At 45.5% G+C, this 20,302-nt stretch overlaps 1 protein-coding gene across 6 annotated transcripts in view; it reads right to left on the bottom strand.

The window, feature by feature from the left end:
- The window catches only part of LOC133348545 (peripheral-type benzodiazepine receptor-associated protein 1-like), a 151,751-nt gene that overhangs the window by 25,244 nt on the left and 106,205 nt on the right, over positions 1 to 20,302 (bottom strand). For all 6 annotated transcript variants that reach the window (XM_061561419.1, XM_061561415.1, XM_061561418.1 and 3 more), the window contains 7 exons: positions 15,297 to 15,386; positions 12,654 to 12,758; positions 11,581 to 11,631; positions 8,439 to 8,802; positions 3,339 to 3,466; positions 3,001 to 3,110; positions 477 to 586 (listed from right to left, as the gene is read on the bottom strand). In XM_061561419.1, the coding sequence (XP_061417403.1) occupies positions 477 to 586; positions 3,001 to 3,110; positions 3,339 to 3,466; positions 8,439 to 8,802; positions 11,581 to 11,631; positions 12,654 to 12,758; positions 15,297 to 15,386 (958 nt within the window). The remainder of the gene's footprint in view (positions 1 to 476; positions 587 to 3,000; positions 3,111 to 3,338; positions 3,467 to 8,438; positions 8,803 to 11,580; positions 11,632 to 12,653; positions 12,759 to 15,296; positions 15,387 to 20,302) is intronic.

Here is a 20,302-nt window from a genome sequence, read left to right as displayed (position 1 = left end):
TACACTCCCCTGGCTTCACCGCACTGGCTTTCCATCCACAAATGTGTGGACGACAAGATCATTGTCCTCAAATTGATCTCCATCCACGGCCTTACTCCTCCTGCCCCATACCTCTGCAACCTTCTCCACCCCCATGTCGCAGCCACAGTCCCTCTGCTCAAAAGACTCTGGCCTCCTCCTTGCTCCCATGATCTGCCACTCCACCATTGGTGGCCACTCTTTGAGCCATTATGCCCCCCCTCTCCCTCTGGAACTCCCTCCCCTCTCTCTCTCTGGTGCCTTCGGACCTCCTCATTTTCTTCCTTTTTCTCTCCCCTTTACTTGTTCACTCCCACCCACTGCTGCTCTTCCTGTGAACGTCTGCGCCCCGAGACGTGTGTTACATTATGGGTGTATTGAAAATGCAAGCGGCTTCTATTGTTGTTGTTGTTGTTAAACAAGGTGGCGCCAGGCAGTTGGAGTGAGTGCGCAGTCACCCTCGTAGAAGCCATCCTCGTCCATGTCGCCGTACACGTACACATATTCTCCGGCCGCCAGCGGCAGCTCAGCCTCCGGGTTCTCATTGGGGCCCTCGAAGGGGTTATAGCTGTGGAACAACGGCTCTCAGTGTTAGTTCGCCTTTTACATAGACAAAGATTCCCCGTGTAGCCTTAACAGACTGCTGGGACAAGTGTTGGCACGGCACACGAGGGACTGGGTGGCCAGAACCACGCCCGCCTGTATTAGTCTCCCGAGTGGTGATGATTTGAGGCTGAGTTAAAGTCAGGGAAGCCCAGGACTGGAACTCATGTGCTACAAGATTGTTCAGCTCAAGAATAGGTCCTTATTAATCTCTAGAACTGACGAGACCAGGTAAGTTTTGGGAGATTTGGTCATAGAGACACTCTCACAAGGTATCCATAAAGCTATCGTCAATTATTCAATATCTATACACTGTTGGATGAAGGCCTCTCTATTATCATTGCCGTTGACATCCCTCCTTGTTTTGCAATGAATCCATCCATGTAGTTCCTGCACATTACTTTATTTCATCCCCCCTCCATCTCCACGGTGTTTTTGGTCTTGGGTATGTCCCATCAATTGTTTTGCATTTCCATCACCAGTCTCGTCCCATCGGACACCATTCCCTTCTTGTGATGTGTTCTGCCCAAGCCCACTTACTCTTCTTAACAGCCAAATGTGATTTGTGTTTGTTCTCTGATTGATGTGTCCCTTATTCTGACTCTCGGTGTAATTCGCAGCCAAATAATGTTCCAGAAATGTTCTGTAAGGGGACAAAAAAAACTCATTAAAAAGCAAGGCTGATTGATGAGCTGGCTTTAACTCTTTGACATTATTGTGCCATTTTATTTTATTTGCTTTAGTTTTTGGAGGCACTGTTTTTCATCAGCTACATTCACAGACACTGGGGCGGTAGCTGTGCGTATAGCTTTTCTCTCTCCTAACGTTAATAGTAATGGGCTCGCGTTCCACAACACGATAGGAACATTCCACTTTCACTTTGGCATTCAATCTTGCGTTGCTTTGGTACTTTGATAGGTACATCTCTGTGTATACGCGCGCCGTATATCACGTGGAGTAGAGCGGTGGAAGAGTGGCTCGTGCATTGTGTTCTAAACCCGGTGGGGCCTCAGTTAGATTCCCGGCCACGGCTAACATCAGTGGCGGGTGATAACTGAACCGGTCATGGGCACCCTTTTCACCAAACCACACTGCCCAGCGTGGTGAAATATGGTCAAACAACCTCTGCCACTGACGTGGTGTGGGGAAGCATTCATCTGACAGTGGAGTGACAAAGAGCTGCAAATCATTATTATGTAGACATTAGTTTCGACTGGGTCAATAAAACTGCACACATGCACGCGCGTGCACACACACTCGCTAGGATGATGACGTTGCCGTACGAGTCTCACCACTGTCAGGCTTCGCGTGTCTGCCGTAGCGTTGGCGACACAGGTCACAGAGATTTGGGAGAGCTCCGGGTGTTTGGCAGCAATGCGGGCACAATGCTTTTGAATGTTTCTGTCGTGTGAAGATCACTCGAGCTTTTGAATATTTTGGGAAACATACATTACCTTTCATATAACCCCCACTATTCAAACACAGTGCTCAAACTGCTATCGAGTCGTAATTCATTCCAAGTTATCCATTCCTTTAACCAACAACTCGATGTCCTCTGAAGCCATCAGCAGGATTTACAACCTAGACATTGATGTATAGTTGCTACTCAATTCATATCCTTACGAAAGAAGGGAGATTAATCATGGACGGCACCTTCATGGACAGCCTGTACACTCAAAACACTTTATAGCAAATGGTCCCTTTCCCATGGAATTTAAGCCACGGGTGAAGGGTGTGCTCTGTGAGAATGGCTTCGCAGCAAAGCACTGTGGGATTTGTTACGATGCTCGTGCGGTGACGCAGCCTAGCGGTAGTGCATTCGCCACTTGTTGCAGAGGCTCAGGATTTGAATCTACTGCTGTCCTGATTATTACCGTGGGTGTATTAACCATAATACCGCCGCCGTCTGCTTCACGGTGGACGTCAACGATTTCCTGACGTCATTGACAAGAGTTGGCGATTATGTGCCGGTGTCAGGCTCCAAAATGTCCAAATTCAAATGTTACCTGCAAATTACTCAACTCGGATTATAAGCAGACTAATGCCCCAAGGTCACTCTTTCAAATGAGACTCTTCCTGGTCTCTTGATTTCTCACCTTGGTGAAACAACGGCAACTCGGAGGACATTTACTTGGGTAAGCCCAAGGAGGAAGGGCGAAGCAACAAGTATTTAATCGAAAGGTGTTCCAGAGTTCCACAAATCTACATGATCCACCAAAAAAATGCACAACTGCTGTGGTGGATGTGGTTGTAGCACCGTGAATCCTAGCTGGATACAATAGATGTTTGGCGATATCGTTTAACCACAGCGTGTGCGGCACACCATGGGATCTTAGTGTTCATCTGTATGGGAACAGGGACAGCGCCGCACTCACTCACCTGTACCGCGCTATGAACACCTGCAGTTTGCTCTTTCCCCGCGCGGCCAGGCTACTGATGGGCGAGACGTGGTCCGTGTCCAAGTCGTCCACCTCACTTGCCGTGTCCACCTGGCGAGGTGCCTTTGTCAACTCAACGCAGCTTATCAACTCGCGATCATACAGACAACTGGTTTCTACGGCCACTGGAGTGCCAGATTATCCGTGGCCCAGAAGAGCCTAGAAGCAGCCCAATACTATTATTTGAGCTCAATTATCTGAAGGCACCACGGTTGGATGCGTGTGCCCGCGTGTGTATGTGCGTGCATACGCACGTGCGGAGTACGACTGGACCATCACCTCCATGGAGAAGGAACGAGAGAGGCTGCCATGCTGGAGCCGACCTCTCAGTCTGGGTGGCTGCTCAGCGACGATGTGGGTGGGCTGATCCTGTGGACACGACGCGCCACCGCTGGCTGCCTCTCCACCTAGGGGTGTGACCACAGCAGGGCAAAAGCGTTATTATAATTGTCATCTTTCGATTTAAAGCTTTCGTGACTGCAGGGATTCATCTTCTTGGTTCTTTCGGTAAAGTCACGTAGAAGGGAAATAATAAAATAATAAAAATAAACATAATCAAATAATTCTCACGACGTGTCGGCCACAACGCAAGCAGCCGTCCTCAGGTGAAGACCAGGTCTGTCGGGGAGACAGCGTCTGAATGAAAAAAGAAAGATTCAGACGCTGTCTCCCCGACAGACCTGGTCTTCACCTGAGGACGGCTGCTTGCGTTGTGGCCGAAATGTCGTAAGAATTATTTTATTATGTTTTATTTTAAGAAGATAATTATCATCATTATCATTCCGCTTGTTTACCCAGGAAAGCCTCACGGAGTCTCGTGACTCTTTTTCTCGAGGGCCCTGCCAAGTTTTCGCAGTCAGGCCAATGATTACAATGTAGATTCCAATTAGGTAGCGTCAATCGGTGGGCTCAAGTCTCATTAAAGGACGCTACGGCCGGGAGCTGTGGTGCACAACTGAGATCCGGAACTTTGGAGGCAAGGGTTGCTGAACTCCTGTACCCAGGTGGCCAGGATATGGAAGTACAACAAATGGCAGTACAGCAAGTGGATTACGGAATCCATCTGTGATGAGCTTTGAGTGATAATTTATTGAATGTGTGGTGGGCTATCTCCCAAGTGCTCAGATATCCTCCTACATTCAAAACACTGATGCATGGAATTGCCTAAACATTCCAGTACAAGACACTCCTAAAGAAAAATGTCTTGAGATTGAGTGAAGCCTTCATTGATAATTAACAATATTATTTTGAATTTGCCATGCTTTAATTAATTTCTATAATTTATAATTGCTATGTTTCTACTTGTTTAATCCAGGTGTCACTTCGAAAAGAGAATAACGGTCTCAATGGGTTCTCAATCATTCCTAGATTTGGCCTCACATCCTGATGCAGCGCCCTTCCAAAAAAATGTGTCTTGAGACTCACTAAAGCTTTTCTGGATGACTAAGTTGTTATTGCTATTACCGCATTAGTTGTCACAAGCAGGTATAGCACACATCGGCTATAATTGCTGAGCTTTGAATTTCATTATTTGTGACTTTCGGCTTGGGATTCATCAGGGATTGTGGTATTTTCCATGTTTTAGATGGTGATACCATTTGCATGGATTATGGTTAAATATCATATCACTAGAGCATAACTGGGTGTACAGAAACTTGCTATACTGTACCTGCATTGTGGCTAACCTTTGCAATTAAGTGCCACCAGGTCTTTGCCGAATGCATAAGCCCCATAACACCAACTTGATATTCAGAATGAGAATTAAGACTTGGCACAGAAGACTGTGGTTAATAACACAAATCAAATAAAAAACCTTACTAGACATCCCCATTATTGGGATGGCAATCATATGATGGGGTTAGTTAGCCATGAAGTTGGTACATGCCATACTAAAGTATAACAAACTTGAATTGAAGTCTGGTTACATTACATTGACAGTGGGTGATGCGTGACATCGTGTTTTGTGCACTGCATTAAGAACCCAGTGACTTGAGTTCGATGCCCTACCACAGCTGACGGCTAACATCAGTGTGAGGGGGGAGGTGGGGGGAGTAATTTCGGAAACGGTCCCGGACTGGCCGCCCCTCCAAACTCGCACTGACCGGCATGGTGAGATATAGTCAATCAACCCCCATGACCTATTCGCTATTCGGCATGGGAAGGACCTCATCCCATTAGTCGATTGACAAAGGGCTGCAAATAATTATTATTATACCATTGGCATTGCGGCACGAGCAAGCATTGCAGGGCCGCGCCTTTAACTTAACAATAAAATGACACTGACTGGGTTAATTTGTTGCATACCGACTATGCCATCTGTTTGTCCACTGCACAAAGTCATCTATAGACATTGGGCCTCTGCAGCACATGAAATATGACTAGCCTAAAAGCTGGCCTCTTCTCACCCACTTAGTAAAATAACTATTTATGAATTCCGTTGACAATTATTTTATCCATGACGCACAAGCAGTGATGACTATTGATGTATACATGATGCAAAACAAGAGGCCAATAACCAAATCACCCAGAATCCACGGGATCTCGTCATAGCCTGGAAGATAAACAGGGTTGAGGCCTGGAGAGTGCTCGGATAGGGACCCATGTGCATAACGTGTTCGAGGTTATACATTGTCAATCTTGATTTGAAGCTTTCGTGACCGCAGGAATCCATACTCTTTGGTTCTTTCGGTAAAATCACGTAGGTATAACATTTAAATAAATCACGACTGTTTCGGGCAACAACACAAGCGTCCGTCATCAGGTGGGAAACCTTTGCTTTATTTTATACCTACGTGACTTTACCGAAAGAACCAAAGAGTAGACATTGTCAGTTTTGAAAGCTGACCTCAGAGGGCAATCAAGCAAAATACATCATCAAACTCTACTTCTATGTTCCATGTCAATGCTCCCCAACTCCACCATTGTGGTGAAGTGTGATCAAGTAAGACCAGAGGCCCTCATCCAGCTGTGGACTGGACATCTGTGAAAAAGAGCTTCATAGCTCATGAAATATAGATTTTGATTCTAGACTGACCAAAGGGCTGTACACGGTCATTCCAAAGGAAGTTGAGTCGATCACAAACAGGGACGATGTTTGTATGTGTACGCACGTTATAGGATGGAATGAGCCGGTGGCTGGTTTAGAAGAGGCAGCCCCCTATTGGGGTCATCGTGACACGGCTATACTACGATTCTGCGAAAGAGCGTTGTGTTACTCGCGCGATCTGACCTAAAAATAAATTATGAATCATGATACTGGTCGCAAAAGTCCGCTTGTTAAATGTAATGGTGTCCCATTAATTTTTTTAGAAATATTTTATTTCCAGAAAAAAAAGATTTCTGAAAAAACGATGATTAAAGGTCACAACCAAAATTAAAGTAAAAAAATAGATTATCCGTTAATGCTTAGTAAAAATAAATTGTGAGTAATTGACGACATGGCGATCGTTTTACGGCAACATTTACTGATGGTGTACGTGCATTATAAGCATTATAGACTGTAAAGGTATCATGATTAGACTACATATGGCAAGATTAAGTTTAGCGAACTGCATAGTTGAGGAGCTTTGCAGTAATCTTCATTTCACAAGAGGTGCAGCAAAGTGCAACATCAATACAATACATATGTGAAGTACATTTACAACATCATGGGAAACTGATATCTCGAATAATCGTCATCGGGTGAAATTTAATATCCTATTGTATTGTGAAAAATTATATCAAGGCACCGTGACCCTCTGCTATAACTCATGCCTGCCCCCACTCGTGACATCATGTCCTGAATGCAGAATGTGCCACAAGAACACAAAACAGGCTGCACCATAATTATTATTCAAGGCACTTTTCATGAATATGGGCAACCATATCAAACAATGTTAGCCGGGATAAATTATACACTTACAGCACGGTGCAGGTCAGGATATTACGAGCATATCATTACAAGTTTAGACAAGCGGCCCGCTACCTGAGCCATCAATCAAAGCACCGATTTCACGATCCATTCCACCCCTCGCCCCCACCCGAAGATAAAAACTGTAATTATGATTTGCTGTTTTGCCCATGCAATTATGGTTGTGTAATTGAATGCAATTTGTCAGATGTTGTACAACCATTTTGGTATTTAAAATGTATAAGCTTCATGTTTGTGTTTTTTTAATTGGAAATCATGGTTGCTGAGCGCAGGGCCCAAAAGAGCAAAATGCCAAGCGGGCAGCAACGAACAGCACAGCTGAAGGTGTAATAGGGTAAGAGTTAATATGTTTCTTGAATTGAATTGAACAAGGTTATTACGAGAGATTGAGAAAGTGATGACGGGGGGGGGGGGGGGGGGGAATTCCCAAGTCGAGTGGTCCAAGGAGAAAAGCAGAAATAAAAGCGTTATGTGTGACCTGCAGTGTGGTGAGTGTTCTTGTGATCTGTAGTGTGGTGAGTGTGTATGTGACCTGCAGTGTGGTGGTTGAAGACAGTGTGGATGAGATGAGACAGTCAGTCTGATAGAGCGATTCCTCAACTCAGATGGAGGATTCAACGAGTGAAGTTCACAGGAACGGTAGCCAAGGTAGAACTGCTTTTTGCGTATAGTTTGTTGTCCTTCCCCCCACACCTCCAATTAGCATGTTTGGCTACGTACGGTGCGAAAGAAGTTCCACATGCATACATAGCATTGGCCACCGGTGAGTGAGTGAGTGACCGGAGTGCACCAGCGGGTACTGAGATATGAAAAGCTGGCCAGTGTGCTTATGTCCTTTGAATTATCTCAATGTGCAGATTGCCCAATTTGTACAGCGTTTAGAGATGTGGCTACACCAAAGCATATTGTGGTTATAGTCTGTTTATTATGATTCTTTATTTTTCCTGTATTCCAATTTATTCCAAATGTGCTATTCAGTATTGTGCAATGATATGCAGCATATCTCACAAGAGCAGTGCACCAGCGTATGTCAGGAGACAGCTCCAGAAGGATGTGTCACAGGACTGTCTGAAAAACCTTTCAAGTGGTCTTGACAAAGTCTGAGTTGCATTGTTTTTTTTTTATAAAAAGCAAAATTAAGTCCTAACCTAAAGTCAATTATTTTTTTGTACATTCCTTGGTGACCATACACAGACCATCAACACACTGATCTTGAGAAACCCCTGAGTAACCATGAGTGACTGATCCCAGGGTTTGAATCCATGATCTCAGCAGTGTTATTAGCTCTCTGCTCCGACTTCTGAACCACCACCAGGTTACAGGGTTCAGAGCACAGTGCGCTCACCACCGCTCCACTCCGCAGGAAAGAAGAACAAAGTGCCCGCGAGCAGCACCACCACACCCGGCAATTTATGCACAATCACAAATCTGCTACGAAGCGCACGTGGGCGGGCAGCTGGGAACGTTACCGGCAGGCAGTGGGGCCACGTGAGCCACGTGAGCCACGTGAGCCACGCAGGCCGTCCCGTCCATCCTCTCCAGGGGACCCGGCGAGGACCAGGCAGCGGCCACAGCAGCAGCTCCCGTGAGCTCATGACGCCCGGCGCCGGCCTCCGCGGTCATAGATGGTTCCGTCGGCGGCCCGGTTGCCTCGGGGCCCCCGCGAGTCGCCGCATGCAGCTGCGGCTGCGTCTCGGGGGGCCTGGAGGCTCCGCCGTTCACCGCGTCGCCGTGGGCCTTGTGCAGGCCGAATCGCTCCAGCTCGTGGGTGAGCTGCCCGAACTGGTGGTGCACGTGCGTGCGGCACCACTCCTCCAGATCGTGCACCTTCGCCTGCCGTGTGAGCACGCGCCACCGGGAATGGCGGTCGGCATCAGTCACCAGCATGGCCAAGTCAAGGTGTCATCACGTTCAAAGCCGTTGATGCTGCTATACCTCTGCTGCTGGACGGAGGACTGCTACACGCAGCGTCGATCGTGGGATCACGCCGTCCGGCGGCGTTTCAGACATCACTCACCATTGATGTTATCAATGATAGAGAATCAAACTCAAGTTGCCAGTTTCATAGCACAGTGCCTCCACTCTACCCAAATCAAAAACGAGTGCAGGTAAATAGCCTAACTGATGTACTACCACGTACCAGCTCATTGCTGTCTCTTTGATGGGTGTCACACACACATTGTGATCTCTGCTTGGTCAACAAACCCTTCCTCTAAGGCGCCAGGCTAAAGTTGTCTCTCACGAACCTGTGACTACAGCAAGGAGTATCGTGATTGGTGAGACGCTCGACCGGGTGAGCTGGGAGCTCTGTGCTCTTGAGCCATTATCGTTAACCACATGTCGAGCACAACGGTGAGAAAGCTGAGACCCTGGAGAAACACCTCGCCTGTCCGTGACCTCCAATTCCATCCCTATTATGATCACAATCAGGGGCAATTTGGGAATGTAGCAATTGTAAGCATTTCTATAACACATGGCCAAGACCCCAGCAAGATAATTGCCTCTTGGCAGCATGGTGCCAGATGGTCTATATGTTTTTCTCTATGTTAATTCATCGTTAACTAACTATATTCCAATGGCCGCCCTGCACTGAATTTGGCCAAGGGTACAGCTCTCCAATTCACCACAGTTTGGCATGCAAACAAAGCCTAATGATTGCGAAACGTTTCCAGCATTAATACTTGTTCCCTGGAGAAGATAACAAATACACATTAAAATTCAGAAGTTAATTGTCGAGAAAGAGGCAGGCACTGTCTGTAGTGCAACACTGACAGCCAGAGTGGAGGTGGGAGACGGTGTGGTGCGGGATGCTAAGGAGGGAGGGGAAGCTGAAAAATTCTGCAAAGAGAGTTCACGTGGGGAGTGTAGGGAGATTGAAAGCCACTGCTGTAATGACACAGTGGGGAACAGCGGACGTGCAATGCACATTACCCTGACAAACTCGACGGTGAGGAAAATAACACGTTCTGCGATCGCACAAAAGTGCCAGAATATCGCCGCAGATGGCCAAGTGCCTCCAAGCAATCACTCAGCGTTGAACCAAAACAAAGCTTGACAGTAAAATTAGGTTTCACGTGTACGCAGCAATAGCAAATATGTACAAGATTCAATATTTTCTTGAAACGTGTAAGTGCCAAAAAGACATTGCATTCGAGGGCAATTGGAAAATATACTAACACCAATGCACGGCAAGTAACAAACAATACACAATTCTCTATGTTCCTGGAAAAAAATACATGTGCAAAGGTTTCCTAATGCCTCGATTGCTCGATTAATGTGAATTCCTACAAAACATGTGCGTGTGAATTAATCTTTTCTATTCCTATGATGTCTGTAATAGGTTCCCATGACACCTGCAGCCACTCGTGGCCACTACATTCACCACAAAATTACAAAAACAATATTTTGTTTCAGTGAACGATGACCCTGAATCACGATGATTCATCGTGTCCGGCTGGACGGTGAATTGTCACACCTCCATAGAACATCCTCTGATAAACTTCACAGCAGTGGACTACCGGGTGCTGTTATAACAGCTGCAAGTGTCCGCAATATGACCTACCAGCGCCACGGTGATCAGGTAGGCAGCACACAGCCCCTTGTTGCAATTGAGACAAACGCACAGCTCATGTGCGAATCATTTTGTGAAAGAAATCAAGAGTGAAAACCAAGCCCTGGCCCGACCATTATCCATTACATTGCAGTGGAGCACTGTTATGTTCTGTGTAATGTCCTCCGCACCTGCCGGTGTAAACAGTCCAGCATTCACAGGGCAGACAGGAGCATTTGCAATGGAATAGCATTTGTATTTACAGAGTGTCTAAAAATGTAGCTGCGACTCAAGTCGCTGTACAGAATAGTGAGTGCACATTTCGATTTAAAGCTTTGGTGACTGCAGGGATTCATCTTCTTGATTCTTTCGGTAAAGTCACGTAGAATGGAAATAATAAAATAATAAAAATAAAACATAATAAAATTATATTTTAAAAGAATAAAAATAAAACATAATAAAATAGATACATATAGTTATGATAGAGTCAAGAGGCAGAAGATAAGAGGATGGGGCAGGGAGTTGATGGCATCGATTGCCAGGGGGAAAAGAGTTCCAGTTCCAGATTGCAGGGGGGGGGGGGGGGGGGGCAGCAGATATAGAGCGACCTCCCATGCAGCACAGAGAAGAGCTTGGAGACTGGAGAGAAAGGCACGTGCAGAAGAGTAGAGTGCTACGTAGCGCTGGGACAATTAGTCCATTAAGTCGATGAATTAACTGAACATTATCATCAACTACTATTTGTGGTCGATTAGTCGGGCCCCTTTGGCAATGGTGGCCATCCCAACATCCTGCCTCCTTAAGGTGGGAAACCGCTCCCCCCCCCCACCCCACTACGAGCCACGGCCAGCGTGGCGCGGAGATTATACCGTACCGATGAAGTCACCAAGCCACGCCAAGCATCTCTGGTCTAGCGACACACGTGGGAAAAGAGGTGAGCCTTTTTTAATTGTCCCCAAAATATTTTCATGATATTGGCAGAGTAATGGAACAAAAAAAAAATCGGTTGAGTGCCACGGGTCGTAGGGACCTGTGGCCGTGGGTCAGGCAAATCCACTCACCTCCAGGACCTGCACAACGTCATCGTGGTCTTTGTTCGTTTCAGCTTGTGCCTGCACAAGGATGGGGGCAACATTACCATACACATACAATGTTCACCACACCAAGAAGTGGTTGGGGATATTTTTTTTACCATATTTCACTCACGCTGGTCAGTGTGGGTTGGCGACAATGATGGGCAAAGACGTCGTTACGCACGTATGTTTAACTTATTTTGTAGCGTACATAGCCAACTGTGCTAATCGGAGGTACGTGTGCCAATCGACAGCCTGGAACACCCTCGCAAATGAGATGTTCCACCTCGAGTGATTTCCAAGGTGGAATTGTTAACCAATTCATAAATACACGTGGCAGCAAAGTGCAGTACAAATATGGATTGTGGCACACTGCCCTGTACTGCCCTCAGCAGCCTGCGTCAACCCGGTGTAGAGATTCTGAGATCAAATGAGATTTGGTGCATTGCAGGGGAATTAGTAGGTCACAGCAGAAATATAAGCAAAAAACAAGGCAACCCTATTTGAATGGTTTCAACTGCACCCACAATCCACATTGGACATCGGTGAGATAAAATTGTAGTTTGTTACTTGCAATGTGCAAAGAACATTTCCCTTATTTCAAATAGAGAGATATATTGCCGTTTAAATAATGCATTTAGATTTAACTATGAAACGTTACAGAAATTTCATACTATTAGGCGGCTGTAATAATGAGTAACCTATAGACCTTTGTCGATCCACTTCTGGATGAAGGTCTCCCCCGATGCTGTGTTCGTCAATAGCGGTTGTTTAGAGTATACTTCACCACGCTGGTCAGTGCGGGTTGGTGAAAGAGAGGGACGCGGGGGTGGTGGGTAGGTCTAGAACGAGTGCAGGTTTCACTCGCCACTGAGGTTAGCCGTAGCCCGGAACCCATTTGGGGTGGCCGAGTTCATTGCACGATGCATTAACGACCGGGCCATCGGTGTTCATTGCGGTCATTTAAAAACATCTTGGTCAAATGGGCACACAGTTGAGTGAACCTCCCACAGTGAGCAGGGCACGGTGACGACACGGGGGTGGCTCTGGGTACACACTACCTTTTCAAACCTGTCCAGTTTGGCACGCAACTGGTGGTTTTCCTCTGTCAGGTAGCCCTTCTCTGCCTCTGCAGCCTTCACTCGCTCCTGCCACTCGGTCTTCTCCTGGGAAAACACGGGGCGAGGCGGGCTCTTCGTCATTATATAGATTACTATGACGTAATTACCACGTCAAATTATTATATATCACGCATTATGCGTTGGGCTTTATTGTCAGTAGACGGCAGTCATGTTAATCTGGAATAAAACACAAGGTCTGTAATGCAGTGTGAGAACCAATTAGCCACTGCTCCACCCGCGTCTTTAAATATAACTCTTAATTAAAACATTTTCAACATTTTTGGGGAGAGAATTGTCATGTCATGACGGAAGATGATGCCACGTAACTACCAATAAATTAATTACAATGCACTTATATTCTTGGTTCTTTCGGTAAAGTCACGTATTCTTTCCCTTCTACGTGACTTTACCGAAAGAACCAAGAATATGAATCCCTGCAGTCACAAAAGCTTTCAATCAAAATACAATACACTTCTTTATTCATACAAGAAGCACACCTTTGAGGGCCCAGCAAAGATTGATTGTCACATGCTACTTAACGAAAGGATTAAATCCTAAGAGCTGGAACATGTGAGATAAAGTAACAAAAAAAACAAGTTTAATATGATTTTCTGTGCAGTCATTGGTAACTGAGCTGAGACCATGAACTTTCTATACATGAGATCCAAGTGTAATCACGGGATGCTTAATCCTGGATTTGAGCCCAGGATCTCTGCAATGCAGAGCAGGCATTCTGCATCCAGTACAGCTCTCCAGTGTGCACTTGGTAATACCGCGTCAGATTGCGAGAATGCGCGCAGTGTCAACACGCCAGCAAACGGTGACAAACCATTCACCTTCCATCACTAACCTATGACAGCCGGTCACCTCTGACGTTCGAGAATGATTCACTCCCGACGCTTAGATCAATAATTAAATGCTAAATTTAATTAATTACATTCACTATCATCCCTCATATTAAGTACTCCGTTAGCTCTGCGGCAGCTTTATAGGCATAACATAGTGTGGAACATTTGTATTAATTCTGGGTATAGGCTGGTAAAATCACGTTTACAGAAAGTGTCGCCCTTTGCCGGAGGCATGCCTCTACATTAAGGGTCACGATGGGGATATCGCTAAAAAAAACAGATGCTCCGGATACCGTCTTGACATTGATGTTTAGTTCAATCCAATAAAACTTACATTCATACCAGATGGGTAGCAATGCAATAAATTGTTATGAGTCATGATCACAAATCAATTCAAGAAGCAACCTTTTGGTCAACACACACAATTCAAAAGACAACGATGATTGCACACACACACACCATTCAATACAACTGCTGTGAGCTTAAACGACATTAACGGAATAATCAGTGCATCTTCCTTACCTTAGAAATGGTCAGATCTACTTTTTTAAGGTGCAATTATAAAACACACATGTCACATTCACAATAGCATTTTATAAGTCACGTTTTTTGCTTTTGTGTAAAAATCGTGCTGTCGGTGCCACGTCATGCTACAAAACGTCAATTCGGATTTAGGGCAGAGCAGTGGATCAAGCTGTGTGAGAGAATGGGCCACGGAAGGGGAGATGACAGAATTTCTCATGAGCCCCTTTCAAATGACCTCTTTACTTCTCTACCCAGACTGGAGGGCGCTGTGCTTGCCACATGCTTGCTACAGGGACGAATACATTGCATAGCAGCCAAACTTCTCACAACTGAAAAATAGCAAAATTAGGTGGACATTTTTTTTATGCGGAGGTTTTTTGTTGTTGCAGTCATCGGTGACCGGGTTGAGGCCACAAAATGGCTATACTTGAAAATCAGAAGCAGGCGAAAGGCAAATTAGAACCCAGGGTCTCAGCGGTGATCCCTGAGCTGCCCGTCTGCGTCTTAGATTGTGCATTTTTAACCATCGCAATTCATCAAGCAACAGTGGAAAGAGGACAAAATGGAAACAGTGAGACCGCATTACTTACAGGAACTGAATAAATAATATATCTGAGAGTATTAATGCTGATGAAATCGCACGATTGGTTAGCCAATTACCAAAGCACCTGGATTGGACCCGATATCATCAGATCTCGGAAGCCAAGAAGAGTTGGGCCTGGATAGCGTCCGGATGGGCGACCACCACCACACGTAAATCGGGTGCTGTAGGCTGCAGCTATTCTAGTCGGTCAGGGGCAGTTCAGCAACATCCATTGTTGGACTCTACTATGCTCCACTGTATATTCTCCCCGCCTTCACCAACCAGCATGGAGAAGCAGTGGATCGACAAAAATGGGCCAACCGTGCACATTTACAATGTAGTGCCGGTGGCGACAACCCGGGTGGTCTGGTCTCAGCGAGCTGGCCTCCAAGGGAGACGCAGGTGCCGTTTTGATAACGTGTTGCGAGAAGTATTGTCGGGCACATGTGCGGCGCATACATGTAGAACATATACACGTGGTATATGATTGCAAATTCGAAACCATGTGATTATTGAGTGCATTTCATATTTGCGCCATTCTCATAGCGCGGGGCTATCACGAAGGAGCTGTGATTCACAGACACACAGTCTGCAGAGTGATGTGGTGCGGTGCGGCGCTGGCCTCACCCTCTCATGCTGCTGGGTGCGGTGCTGGAGCCGGGCTGTTTCCTTGCCGAGCCGCACGTTCTCCTGATGCCGCTCCTTCAGCTCGCACTCCTGCAAGAGAACGGCGATGGGCATGCGCGCAACAAAGATAACGATCCCCCTTATAGCCTTAACAGACTTTTGGGGCAAGTGCTGTTAGCGAGTAACACCTATGAAAGCCGGCACGGCACACGACGGGGCGGGTGACCAGCACCACGGCTGACTGCATTTGTCTCCCCAGCGGTGATGTTTCCACACCACACCAGGTACTCGTTTAAGGCTGAGTCGACCTAAGGGGAGGCCCAGGACGGGTTCAGATAATCCGTCACTGGTGTTGGATGCCATGAGCGGGTACAGAACTAGGGTCGCTGAGTTCACAGCTGCTACTCTGTCACTCCCCGCTCGCATACAGCACACTCGGTGTGAGCAATGCAAAGGCTGCGGCACGACACTAGCGCACGTATTCCGCGTACAAACACGGCACACAGGGACGGGACACGCCAGAGACACGGGACACCACACACTGTTGAACGGCATGCTCCAACACATGCGCATGTTCGAAGGCTGGCTGGGGCAATCCCCTCGTACTGAGCCAAGAGGTAATCTATGAGACAAAATTGCCTTAAGGTAGACGATAATGACAAGTCGATGGTTACTGTGCTGTATGTAAAAATGGAGTGAATCCCCGTTTGAGGATTATACTCTTACCATGAACTTCAAGGAAGAGTGATCATGAACTATTTATATTATGCTTTATGACAGCTAATTAAGTGCTATGAATAAAAAGCCATTACCCGATATGTCACCTATCACGTTTTTCTTTTTAAGGCCACGGTGTTATTGACTGTACGTGTTGAGTTGTTGTTGTTTGTGCTTGTGCACCATTTCCAATGCGGCATCATCAGATAACATGTTTCATTTTGTAAATGGCAGTGGGGCTAAGAGCGTGTGCAAAGATTTTTGTTTTTTACTTGAAGAGGCAGATGTATGAAAGAGACGCTGATTAATGCTCTGTGTTGCATATTCTAATTGTCTCATTGTGAAATGCCAGTGTGGTGAAAAGCATCTACTCTACGCAGAAATACAGTCAATTACTTTCTATATATGGGCGCATCCACTCAATGATGAAATGCCCCCACTATAAGATGCACATATGGCACAAAAGACCTAAATATCAACGTAATAATATGAATGCATATAAACGGCACACTGCTCACAAACATTTGTAGAGAAAAACTGCCCATCAATACATTTGAATGCAACTTTTTGTGTGAATATGACATACCGTAAATATTACTGTTTGCGTTGTGATGGAAGGCCACGGGTAAATAAAGAAGCACTCAAAAAACCCCATCGATCCACGTAAAATAAATATATTTTCACTCCTTCAAAAGCGGCAGTGCTTGCCAGTACCATTTGTTCAAGGGGACAAAACGATGGACCAGATTTGACATGGTGGGTCTCATCAGCAGATATCAAGTCCGTTAAACAAATGATGTTGTGTTGCCAGATGGTTATTTGCAAGAGTCATCTTTCTCGACTATCGAGGGGCTATAGAGCAACATACACATAAATAAATAAGCAAGCAAAAGCCTGTCTCTCCACACAGAAACAACAAAACATATCTCTGACATATGAATGTATACACACACCTTAGAAATGTACAACACAGTGTACAGCACACTGCAGGTGAATATTAATATTTTTGTACAACATTCTGAATATGAAAAAAAATGCACATTAATGTTCCACTCTGCTCCATGGATTCCCGACCTACAATGCCATGTCCCACTATTTTCAGCATACAATTACCAAGAACATAATCACCTCCCTTTTCAAAGAATCAGACTGCTTCTACGTCATTCATAATTTAAAAAAAAGACTCCCGTGTTACTCATGCTAATTCAATCCAGCACAAAGTCAAACACTTTGTAAACAGGATGCTTACATGTACATCACCACTGTCACACACATTCAGGTCTCCCATAATGGCTATTTTGAGAGTGCAGGGCCCAAATGTCGTACTGAAAGCTGGAGCTATAATAAATCGTGTACAGCCCGTTATCAATCCATTGCTGGACAAAGACCCTCTCCACGCCACACCTCACCGCGCTGGTCAGCGTGGGTTTGGTGAAGAGGATGCCCACGACCAGTTTGTGTATCACCCGCCACCGATGTGAGCCGTGACAGGAAATCTAACTGAACACAGTGCACGAGCCACTATTCCACTGCTCTACTCCACGTGACATACGGTGCTCGAAAACACGCAGGGATGTACCGAGCAAAGGACCAAAGCAATGCGAAAATGAATACCCACGGGAACGTGGAATGCTCTTATCTCAAAATATCACTCGCCGATATTACGAGCAAATCTATTCTCTGAGCTCCCTCCCCCCGCCCCAGTGTCTGTGAATGCAGCTGATGAAACAGAATGCCTCCAAAAACTAAGGCAAATCAAATAAAACAGTGGAATGTTAAAAAGTAAAGTCAGCTCTGCTCTTGAATCAGCCTGAAGCACATTAGGTGGACCATTCATCAGGGTATAGCGCAGCCTTGTCGCCCATGCTACACAAATGTTTGCCATTAACCCCTCTGTACCCGTTAACCTGGCCTTGTGCTGCCAGGTCCTTTCTTCTACTTAAACAATTGCCAGACTAAGAGGCATGCGTCAACATCACAAAGTCGCTCCTCCTCGGTGGCCTTGAGCGGCTAATGGGTAACGGCTGTGAGAGAGGAGTCAAGTGACCCACGGCAACATTTCAACTTCAGAATGCACAGGCTGCCCACTGCTAGGCTTGCCACATCTATCAACGTTGACCAATTAAAACATTAGGAATATAACACTTTTGCGCACCAAACGAATGCCACGATTAAGCTACTACTACTATTTTTTATTTTACCAGGTAAGGCCCACTGAGCTATGTGGCTCCATTTCAGAAGCAACCTGGCCACAAATGATAGTGGCTTATTATGTGGGAATTTATAGCAGCCAAATACTCCAAACACATGTCGTTTCTAAATGTGGAGGGAAGAACTGGAGGACTTGGAGAAACATCCACATAACCACGAGGAGAACATGCAAACTCCAAATATACAAGTATTAGGGTCGGGAATGAACCCGCGACCTTTTTCATACCAGGCGAGGGAGTTAACATCTCACCACCGTGGTGCCTCGTTCTAATTCAATTAAAGAATCCATTATTCTCGTATTTTTTTCCGTTTATTTTGTTCCTCGTTTTTTGTCTCACTCATACTTTTTTGTTGAAACCATTAGCCTGAATTAAAGTATCGACAATTGTTTTCATGTAGTGTGTATATTTTGTATACAGTTTTTAATAAATCACAAAAATCGATTTTAACATGCACCGTTCAACGTGTGTGCCGTGACCATGAGAAAACATTTAATCGATTCATCGATTTGCGCCACGTGTTAACACACCATGCATTGTAAATATCCGAGCCAATTGTCAATCCACTGCTGGATAAAGGTCTCCCTATGCCACGTTGGCCAGTGTGGATAGATAAAGTGAGAGTCCCGGGATCAGTTCAGATAACTCTCGCCACCGATGTTAGCCATGGCCCGGGAACCAGACTCGGGTCACTAGGTTTTGAAGCATAGTATGCTAACCACTATTTCTCTTATCTTAGGGCCAGGCAACATGGAGTGTGCATTGCTCTTGTATGTTAATCGGCAAGCACAACAGAGCAACTAAGAGGTTTATGAGGTCACATCCCCACAGCCTAAGTGGGCTCAGAATCTCTGACCCAGTTTCAGTCTGTGTTGAATCCAAAGCAATAACCGATTGTTAAATGTCACATCATCAATTTACGTGTCACATGTTCTCCTGGAAGCAATGGTCCAGTTTGCTAATTTGAGGATGCAAATGACCTAAGGTGTCACGAACAGTACTGTCAATCCTCGCCCGACGGTTTTGGGTAGCAATGTCCCGCAACAGAACTTCACAAGTAGATAGAGATTGTATGTTTGTTGAAATGAACTGTATCTAAACAGAGCTAATAAAAAAAACAATCCCGTTAATAAAAAAAATAAACGAATGGCCATGTCATCAATACTTACGAAGCCTGAATGGGTTTCCGGTGGAGGAAATCGATAGAAGACGAAATTAACAAAATTGGCAATTAGTTACGTGTCGGGTCCTATCCACGGCGAGAGTCCAAGTGGAATGTGAAGGTCTCACGGATGGGTCGCTCGCAAAGTCTTCAATGCAGGTCTGGCCCTGACTGGCTTGTGAATTTCAATTTGTACACTCTTCTTACAAAATCAGGAAAAATAGAGTTCAGAGAAAAGGTGCCTGTTATACAAAAATAACTTTTGCAAACTCAGAAGATTATGCTTTCAGTGCTGTATTAAACAGCTGGCTACAATAATTAAATATAAATGGCATGATTGTTATGGTGTTCTCCCATGAAATGACAATTTCTGTGTTAATTAACACCTTTATTTACAATTCCGTCGGAGAGATACAATTTGTAAAAATGTAGGCTTATGCTTGTTTTTTCTTGCATGCGTAACCTCTAAGTAAAATGTGAAGGTGCAGCCCCTGCAATTGCTTGCTCATGCCACTGCTGGCTGAAGGGCCAGCACTAGGGGAAGCTCCAGAGAGTCCCTCTGGAGAGTATGTTGGTCTACTCTTCCCCACTGGCCAGATGCCTTGAAAGTGGTGAGGGTACCCACACTTTACCCCACCACCCACGACCCGCCGATCGATTAACTGTGGGAGTACCCATTTATGCTGGATGAAAAGGTGCGGAGGCTTAATAAACTTGCCCAATGTTTCAACTGCCACGTCAGGAGGTTAAATCAAACCCATGACCTCTGGATTGCAGGCGTAGTCTAAAAAAACATTACACAAACTGTTCATAAAAGCATATTTCATTTCAACGGAAGAATTGCACTTTTGTATATTAATTAACTTATTTTTAAAATGTCCAACCTGAATGTGGTATTTCTTTCTCCCCATTTGTAG

Source organism: Lethenteron reissneri, chromosome 27 (assembly GCF_015708825.2).
Source record: "Lethenteron reissneri isolate LAM-NWPU_2019-01 chromosome 27, ASM1570882v1, whole genome shotgun sequence".
NCBI classification, from domain to species: Eukaryota; Metazoa; Chordata; class Hyperoartia; order Petromyzontiformes; family Petromyzontidae; genus Lethenteron; species Lethenteron reissneri.
This window is presented reverse-complemented; position numbering and strand designations above follow the sequence as displayed.